Source organism: Eptatretus burgeri, chromosome 12, assembly GCF_056783735.1.
Source record: "Eptatretus burgeri isolate ZD-2024b chromosome 12, Ebu_testis_v1, whole genome shotgun sequence".
NCBI lineage: Eukaryota > Metazoa > Chordata > Myxini > Myxiniformes > Myxinidae > Eptatretus > Eptatretus burgeri.
The window spans coordinates 11,082,884-11,092,883 of NC_140972.1; the positions used below are offsets into that span (position 1 = coordinate 11,082,884).

The window sequence follows — 10,000 nt, forward strand, 5'->3', positions numbered from 1 at the left end:
TGTTTAACGACCGCCCGGACTTATGACCAGCTCTCCGACCAGTCGGCAGCGGCAGCGCATGACCTTTTTTATTTTTTTATTTTTTTATTTTATTTTTTCTCAGTCTCAGTCTCGTTCCCGCAGTCGGTCGGTATTCACTACACTAGCGTTCACAATCTCCAAGACTACATATTTCGTCTATAAATTTGTACTTTATTGTGCACCCCATAGTACAAGATGTCGGCGAAAAGGAAGTGTCGGCGGCATCAGTCATAAATAAAAAAAAAATTGTTGAACTTGCTAACGTGCTTAATTTAGATGTTGAAGTGGAAGATATTGAAGAATTAGTGGAATATGTCAAGGGAGAGCTAACCAACGAAGATTTAATAGAGTTGGAAGCGCAAAATCACTTGGAAGAGGAATAAGAAGAGGAAAGAATGGAAGAAGTACAAAAGAAGTTTCACTGTAAAGGGGTTAGCTGGTGTGTTCTCGAAAGTGAATGCGGCTATATTAGAACTAGAGGGTATGGACCCGAATGTTGAACGGTTCACGAAAGTGGAACGGCAAATGAATGAACTTTTACGATGCTATCGTGAAATTTATGAAGAAAAAAAGAAAATTACAACGCAGACACTAACGGGATTCTTCTCGAAAGCTACACCCAGGACCCGGACCCCTACCCCTACAAGTCCTTCCATTTCCTCGCCGTCATCGCCCTTACCCGGGTCCTCTACAGCTCCTGATAACCCTGCTGATAACTCCGATGATGACGCTGATGACCCAAAACCACTACCACACTTTGAAGGATTCAATGACTAAAATGTTAATCTGAATGTCTTTTTTTATAACATTAATGTTTTTTGGTACATCATTTTTATAATTTTTGCTGATTGTATCTTTATGTTCTGTAATATGTTAGAGTTATGCAAATTAAAACAAAGTTATCAAGTTGGAGTTTCCTTTAGACCTTTTCTTTTTTCAGAATAAATAAAAACGATTGCCTGTATTTACAGTATGCAAACCTAAGTAATGTATATTAGAGCTGATTTCCTCTATTCTGTTGATTACAGTATACAGTACACTACTGTATTAACATTTTAAAATAAATCCTCGCTTATCGACCAATTCGCTCAACGACGTCGTCGTAGGAACGGAACTCTGTCGTTAAGTGAGGAATGCCGGTATTGATAAGCACGTATGTACAGCAAGGCACTTAACAATCCATTACTTACTAAACTGGTGACACACACACACACACACACACACACACACACACACACACACACACACACACACACACACACACACACACACACACACACACACACACACACACACACACACAGTCGGACCAAAGCGGTCTTTATTAAAGCCTCCAGCTCGGATGGAGAGGCGAGCTGCAGACCAGAACCTGCCTCGGACCTGTCCACCTCGTGTGGTCTTCGAGCGGATTTGCACCGGGCACCAGCGAGAGGCGAGCCGCGATCAGCCTCCCAAGCTCCGGCGGATCCTCTCACGCTCCAGAACACGCGCTGGTGAAGATGAGGTGCCGATCCTTCACAATCCGCTGAGTCGATTCAACCGAAGAACCACCAACCACCTTCCGTGCTCTCCGAACAACCACCAACCAAGAACCAAGAACAAGAACCCAGAAGAGCCCACTTCTGTCTCTCCATTCCCTTCTTATCCCTCTCGGGCACGCTCGCTTCCGGTGTGACTCGTTCGCCGTCGGTGGGGGCTGTCGCTTCCCATTTCTTGGAGTGCCCCAGCGAGCCGATTCATGTCCATATTAGGGAATGGAATTCAGTTCGCTCATCGTTGGGTGGGGGCTGTCGCATCCCATTTCTTGGAGTGCCCCAACGAATCGAATGCCGGGAGCAGAGGGTTTTTGTTGGTATTGTTGTCATCGTTGGTGTTGTTATCGTTGGTGTTGTCATCGTTGGTGGTGTAAAAAAAATAAAAAAGGAAAACCTGACTATTAAAATAACTCCACAGCGCAGGAACATTTAATTACCCATTAGAAAAGGGAACAGGGAGCTATCTATCCACATTTACTTATCGATATAACTGAGCTATAGGACCTGTATGTTGAGTGTAGTAAACTTCCAAATCCATAACAATATATCCAGTAATCCCTCATCCAATGTGGGTTTTTGCAACGTGGATTCGTTTAGACACATGGGAATAAATGCGATGCTTATTTCCTGAACACGCATAATACTTGATTCTCCGCAGGTTTTAATGTGGCGCTGTGATCACGTTGTGTGCAGAGATGTCTCCTGCCATCTTCTAACACCTGTTGACACCCATGGACCCTTAAATACGGGATGGCACCGAAACGTCAAGCCTCTCCAAGTGGGAGTGGAGTGAAGAAATCCCGCAAGGTGATGAGAGCAAAGAAAATCACAATGTTCAACAAGTTGTGTGGCAGGATGAATGTCACGTCGGTCGGCTATGAGTATTATAAGAACGAGTCCACTATACACATCATTCGTTCAAGCCCAAATTACTGGAGTTTATAACAGAAAAAGGCTATGCCCCTGAACAGGTGTTCAACGCTGATGAAACATGGCTTTTCTCCAAGAAAAGTGGGTTGGACGTGCTGGGTGGTGGTAAGTTGGTTGGACGTGCTGGGTGGTGGTAAGTTGGTTGGACGTGCTGGTTGGTGGTAAGTTGGTTGGACGTGCTGGTTGGTGGTAAGTGGGTTGGACGTGCTGGGTGGTGGTAAGTGGGTGGACGTGCTGGGTGGTGGTAAGTGGGTGGACGTGCTGGGTGGTGGTAAGCGAGTTGGACATGCTGGGTGGTGGTAAGCGAGTTGGACATGCTGGGTGGTGGTAAGTGGGTTGACCGTGCTGGGAGGTGGTAAGTGGGTTGGTCGTGCTGGGTGGTGGTAAGTGGGTGGACGTGCTGGGTTGTGGTAAGTGGGTTGGACGTGCTGGGTGGTGGTAAGTGGGTTGGACGTGCTGGTTGGCGGTAAGTGGGTTGGACGTGCTGGGTGATGGTAAGTGGGTGGACGTGCTGGGTGGTGGTAAGTGGGTTGGACGTGCTGGGTGGTGGTAAGTGGGTTGGACGTGCTGGGTGGTAACTGGTAGCTGGTTGGACGTACTGGTAACTCTGTGATAATACATTAAATCCTCCATGGAGTAAAGTCTGATTAGTGATGTTGCATTGATGGGTTGACTGACTGCACGGATGCAACTGAGGTTGTGGATCTACTGATGTAGGTAATCCACTGACGTGGATACGTGACCGAGGTTGTGGATCTGCTGTTTGGAGAGGTCCTGGACTGAAAGGATCAAAACCTTGAGTGAGAACAGTGCTCAGGGGATGATTGGGGAGGGTGTGTGGGTGGAGGGGGGGTCCAGAAACCACTCAATTGCTTTCAGGTAAATGTTCTTACTTTCGATAATGGAACTATATTTTGAAGTTTACAATTTCAATATAATTAAATATAGGGTTTTGTAAAATTCACATCATTTACAGAAACAGCTGTCATCACAGTGCGTGCGTGTTTTACTGCCCTGGCGTTCAACGTGTGCTACATACACCAGCATTCTGGAACACGCGCCAAATTCTCCCATTCCCCTTTATTGTTTAAAGCCCCACAAAGTCTTTGTTTGTCTGTTCGTCTGTATGGACGTCTCCCCTGTAATGTAATTTTCCATCTTCCCCTGTACTGTATTTTGTTTCTCTAATCCCCCGTTTCTTCCCCTCCACACAAAATGACTGGCAAACGGACCAAGAGACGACCGAGCCTCCCTGAAATGATTGCCCTATTACCTGGATTTGTACCATGAACATTGCTGGACGTTTGGGGTTCATCCCAGGAGCATGGGGGTAGAAGGGATTACTCCCATGTTAAGGGTGGAGCTCTGTTCATGACAACACCCGGCTGGTGGCAGAATGGGCGGGGCTGCGGGGATACCCTCCATTGGCTGGCATGGGGCTGGCTCGTCGGGTCTGACGTGGCCCAAAGGCTGGTCCCAGACTGCCTCGGGTGATCTGACGTGAGGCTGTTTGGACCCCACCTGCCACCAGGGCTATAAAGCTGCATTTGGCGTGCTGATTCTCTCTGATTTTTCTTTGTCTCCGTGTCTCTCCATCTGTCTGTGTCTCACACACACACACACACACACACACACATACACACACACACACACACACACACACACACACACACACACACACACACACACACACACACCGCTCTCAAGCTCTCCTGTTCCTGCATTACCCCTGTTTCTTCCCTGCTTCTGGACTCTTTGGTTCGTGCTCCCGATGGAGCTGGTGGACCGTCGTTGATGGAGAGCATTGTCCGGGCCATTTTGGAGAGCGGTATCAACTTGTGGAGGGTGACGTACATACCAGTCCCAGTTTGTCCCCCCATGTGTGTGAAGGGAACCTGTTTTGTTAGCCGGTAGGTAGGTTAAGTCTGCAACTTGTACATTTGCTTTCCCTTTTTATTAAATACACACCTTGATCACACTCTTTTTATTGCATTTCCCCTTTTCCTGCCCCAGTTTCCCTGCTACGCCATTGAAGCCCTTAAGTTTCCCTCCCTCCTTCCCATACTCCTCATCGCTCATTGTAAAAAAATTATTATTGTTATATATTTCCAATCTGCCCGTGGTTATCCTTTCGTCCATTGGTCCAGAAATGTCCGTATGTAGATTAGTCAGGAGGTTATAATTCCCCAACTCATTGGCTCTCATATCAGTCTGACATTATACTAGCGGAAAGCTCGGCCGCATTAATCATGATCCAATAAAGATAACAATTGCATAATTGCCGAGGGTGCAATTCCCCAATAAGGAGACCATGTGTTCTTAGGTAAACGGTGTCAGATGGAGGACCCTAAATCACGTGGTCAAGCTATTGGTGTTCGTGGTCATTTAATGACACTGCGACACAAAGTTATTCGTGTGCGATGGCCTGCGATTCCTGGCGAGTCCAGGGAGAAGCAGGGATAGTACCCCCAAGACCCCGGGTCCACAACAATATTATAATATTGTTATGGTCATACAATTCTTACTGGTTGCACGGTTTGAATCCGGAAAGTTGCTTCAGTACAATCGGAGCAGTCAACCATTCTCGGGATGTTCCTTCCAGATCACGTGTCTAAACGCCACGATACCATGCAGATTGGAGGTACTGAATCGGTCCAGTTTGACGCCAATTTAGGTGTCGTACTGTTGTGGGCTGGGGTTCGGTGGCGATAAACGACCACGAGGTGGAGCAGTGGAGTCGTCTCCCACCGAACACCCGGAATTTAGGTCGTGACTCTCGGATAAGTCCGAGAGTTCAAGGGTCCCTTAGTGGATCGTAGTCGCCAATATTTCGACGGTGGGGTAGGGTTAATTGCCTAATTTAAATATACCTAAATACCCATGTCATCCAACTATTGGGGAAAAACACACCCTCGACCGACTTTGTCCGAATTGAGTCCCTATCACCGACTCGGATCCGGCGTAACCGAGCAGAAGTTACCAAAGCCGTGCCGGACCAAATGAGCAATCCACGGCATGAGCGGCCTTACCAATTCGCAACACGCACCATGCTAGCCCAATGGAGGAAAGCACAGAAAACGAGCTGGTACATTTAACAGGTGATTTATTTTACAATAATAATCAGGGAGGGGAGTACACAAAGAGCAGAGTTATCCGAATAAGAAATGTAATGTACAAGGAATGAAACCACTTAACAGCTCTACTTAACAGACTGGGCCCACGGACACACACACACACACACACACACACACACACACACACACACACACACACACACACACACACACACACACACACACACACACACACACACAGAAACTGGACCCCGTGGGTCTATTTCGGTCCTCAGCCGGACCAGGGTACCTGTCCCGCCTCGTGCGGTCTATTCGAGCTTGTCTGGTGGCGGGACTCGAACCCACCGCCAACAACGCCGCACCAAGCTCCAGGGACCAAGAACGGCACCATGGATGCCAGCCAGCACGGCCGCAGACGAAGCAAATCGCCACCGGACTGTAGACCCTCCGCAGTCGCCACGAAGACACCGGTCTGCCAAAAACCTGCTCCTCACGACCACTCTGCAGTCGCCACGATCACTCTGCAGAACCCTCGTCGACAAAGCCAATCGCCCCCAATCACTCCAGAACACACTTTTGTCTGCCCAACCCCTCGTCCTAACAACCACTCTGCTCTTGAGGTGGGAGGGGTCTCTTCTCCTCGCCACTCGCCTCCAGATTGGATGAGGGGTTGTCGGATGACTCGTGGTCACCTCTCGATTGGCTAGGGCGTGCGTGTCATGCTCGCCCTTCGCTCATTCGCTGGAGGAAACGGCCATGCCCTGCCTTGGGGCGGAGCCTCGATCTGAGGCGATGGAGGCTCCGCCCACGCCTTCAGCCAAAAACACGTGGGCAATGGCGACCGGGAAGAATGAGGGACGGTGGCGTTGTTGTAGTGGATGTAGTAAAGGATGTCGTTGTTGTAGATGTAAAAAAAAAACTAACTGGAAAATAACCCGTAGCGCACACACGGAATTCTCATAAGACAGAAGGAAGGATTCTAACTATTAACACATACTTATCAAAATAACTGAACTCCGGGGACTCTGGCTCCTTGTGTACACAAGGTTTCCAAATCCGTAACAGTACGACTTGATTCGGAATTAGGCCAAACGAGCCTGATGTGTGACAGACAGTCTGGATATGCGGCGTTATTTTCTGCAACCAATCAATCCCTCAATGGGCCTTTCCTAATCACCAGAGAGAACCACGACAGCCAGAATTCAACACAAGAACCGGTATATTTAATGGAGATCATGCACGGGGGAAGGAAACAGGAGGATGCAATACAAATAAATGAGGCAACCAATAACAGAAAAAAACCCTTACCCAACTACCAATACGCGCCCACGATACCAACAAATGAACGGAAGACCCTTAAATATCCTCAGCCTTATCGGGACCAATAATTCCACGCTAGATCAACAACAGATAGAGGAATGAGAGAGGAAATTCCTGATGTGTGCCATGAGAGACAGCTTGGAACTGAAGCAAGTGGCAGGTCTGACACATCATTGTAGCAGCTCTGGTCCACCCATGAGGGGGAAGAGAAGTGGGGCTAGTGGCGTAGCTCTCCTTTTGCAGCCCTGCAGAATGACACAGCTTTCTCCTCGGTGACACTCAGTTATCTCCTCCCCTCCCCTCAGCGTACCCGTCTTCATCACCTCGGGCAGGTATGTCATGAATGACACACCATGCCATGTGCCCCTCCCCTCTCACTTACCATTGGATGAGCGTCCCGGCCTGGGGGCAGGGCGACACCTCCGCAACCCTTCACCCTGATCTCCTGAGGTGATGGGGATGGCTGAAGGCACCCATATCATTCTCCGACCAAAACTCACGCTACAAGTCCTCGGGAGCACTTTACAAGAACATAAAGACAGATTGCAGGGGTAGAGCGCACACCTCCGCCAGGCTGAACAGTTTACATTTTGTTTCCCACTGATAGGCCAAATCTGGATCCGTACCTGAACCAAAATCGAATTGGCCTGTTCTTGTCACCAACTCATCCACCACGCTCACTCTCGACATTCATTTCAAGGAAATAACTGAACTACACGAAGCATTATTAACCCGTCGGAGCCATTTCTACAACAATATTATATTTGAAGGAATAGACAATACTGTACAATTAATGAATATAATTATAGAATTGTGAGGAAATATAATTGTGTGTGTGTGTGTGTGTGTGTGTGTGTGTGTGTGTGTGTGTGTTTTTGTGCGTGTTGTCTCCTGAATAGCAGAACAAAGGGTAATGGATCAACAGACAAAATGTGGAAAAGGGTAAGCGGTGTGACAACAAGAAAGGATCCGTGAAGCACAAGGAGAGGAATAGCAGCAGCAAAGAAGGAGCTGGATCTCAGCATGGAGAGCTGCAGAGCTCATTCATTAGATCACTGATGGAGTTGTGGTGTGCAGCAGACTTGTGATCATGCAGGCGTCAGGACACACCGCAGTCGACCGTATCTAGGTGCAGAAGCACATACCCGCCATCTGCACCATATGCCGCCAGCAAGCGCAGATTGACGGATTTCCGTCGCATGGACTTCGCTCTCCGCGTGCTTCGAGAATCCATCAGAAATCAACGCTCGTCACTCTTCTTGAAGAACCTGAACGGACGATAACACAGGCTGTTAGAGCAGCGGTTTGAATGAAGGTGAATCGGTGAGGCAACCACGGGTCGATTCAAACAGTGAAGAGTTGCCGTGATGACATCGCCGCAGACACCTGCTTGGTGAACAGCCTTGGAGACACAATGTTGATGGAGGTGTTGTGGCACACATTTCCACACTTTGCTGTACACTTTTCAATAAGGGAACATCATCGGGCATTTGGAAGTGGAATTCTGCTGACAAAATACGAGTTGGAAAGAGAAAGAAATGATGGCCATGGAGAGCAATGTCCTTTCACGCCCTGCAACAAAAGCCACTTGGTGTGACGCAGTGTGCTGCAGGACATAAATCAGGATCCATTGAGCCTCCACTTCACCACCGACCTTCATTCACACTCTCACCTCGACGCACGAGACTCCACGGATCCCTCCAGTGCACGGTACCGCGAGCTCACGATCACACCTGTAAGGCTCTGGGACGCTTGATGATGGTGGGATCGTGGAACGGGAGATGAAGGGAGGATCATGGACGTTCAGATAGTGGAATGAGGGAAAAGGAGGACGGACTGGACCATGAGGCATGTGCGTCTCGCTCCTCCCATCGTGAGGTTCTCACCAATGGCAATTGCGGCGTTTGTCCCTCGTTCTGGATGCAACACCTACAAAACATTGTATCGATCTGACATTGATAGCGGAGTAATTTAATGGTGCTAATATGTAAATAAATAAATAAATAAATAAATAGTATTTTATTGAGGTGCCTTCATAAGTTTTGAAAATTGTAAGGACTTCAACATTGGCAGCTACTGCATCTGTAATGGGGAACAAGTAGTCGAGGCATCGTAATTACCCAAGGTATGAGTGCGGTAGTGAACCACAAGTAGTCCAGAAAAGGTGACTTCCAAGAAGGCAACGAATGAGAATGAAGAAGCAGAGGTTTGCACTACCATACATATATGTTGTCCTGTCCATGATTATATCACTGAGCAAAACAGAAATATTTGGAGATGGTTATGCCTATTCCTGCGTGTCCCGATCGTGTTCAATTTGCTTTTAAAAACAATCAGAGATTTATCAGAAAAACTAGCTGGAGGTGGGAATATCCACATTGAAAAAGGAAGGCACCACACCAACTGGTGGAGCAAGCCGGCGGGCTCAGGTCCCACCGAGCTCTTCATGCGAGACTGGGCAGGCATCATGTGCCCAATGTTCGGTGTATCCTTCCCAAGTGGAATGGGGTTGGACGAGGTGGGGGATTCACGTGACGCAAAAATGCAGATGGTGAGACCGAACGTGGTTTTCATTCATCATCACCTTCAGATCAGAAAGTCTCTTCACTCAAAATCTTTGAGCAAGAAGTGCACCGCCATCTAATGTTGTACTCTAACCTTACCCACCATCCTCATTACCCACATTTACCCCTCCTAATCCAACCATCTTACTCACATGTTTCAGCGTCTCTCTCTCTCTGAGAAAAGAGATAGAGATAGTGAGAACGAGAGGGAGACAGAGACAGAGAGACAGAGACAGACAAGCCGGTAGGCAGACATGGGTAGTCGACTACCCAATAGAGCCTGACGCGATGGGCCCGTTCGATGGGGAATGACCTGAGGATTAAGCACAAGAAAATTCATGATTCTAGCTTCAAGGGTTAATGCTGCAGATTGTTTTTTCGTTAAAATACCCCCACATTTGGAGGTTTTTCGGCCGTTGCTAGGCAACGGAGGGGTCCATAGCAACGGTTCTCTCACACATAACTAGGACATACCATGAACCTACCATACCAGTTTCATGTATATCTGACTCAGTCTCTGAGATATAACGAACTTCGTTTTTTTATTGTTTTCGAC

At 47.9% G+C, this 10,000-nt stretch overlaps 1 protein-coding gene and 1 long non-coding RNA gene across 4 annotated transcripts in view; one reads left to right on the forward strand and one right to left on the reverse strand.

Annotated features, from left to right (window-relative positions):
- TMC3 (transmembrane channel like 3) overlaps window positions 1-9,568 on the reverse strand; it is a 97,318-nt gene extending 87,750 nt beyond the window's left edge. For 2 of the 3 annotated variants that reach the window (XM_085849483.1, XM_085849484.1), the window contains exon 1: window positions 8,026-9,568. In XM_085849483.1, the coding sequence (XP_085705609.1) occupies window positions 8,026-8,114 (89 nt within the window). In that variant the 5' untranslated portion in view covers window positions 8,115-9,568. The remainder of the gene's footprint in view (window positions 1-8,025) is intronic. The other variant, XM_085849482.1, reaches the window with a different exon arrangement.
- Window positions 4,223-10,000, forward strand: part of LOC147015086 (uncharacterized) — a 54,274-nt gene continuing 48,496 nt past the window's right edge. Inside the window, exon 1 of the long non-coding RNA XR_015050214.1 lies at window positions 4,223-4,331. This is a non-coding gene — a long non-coding RNA (uncharacterized LOC147015086). The remainder of the gene's footprint in view (window positions 4,332-10,000) is intronic.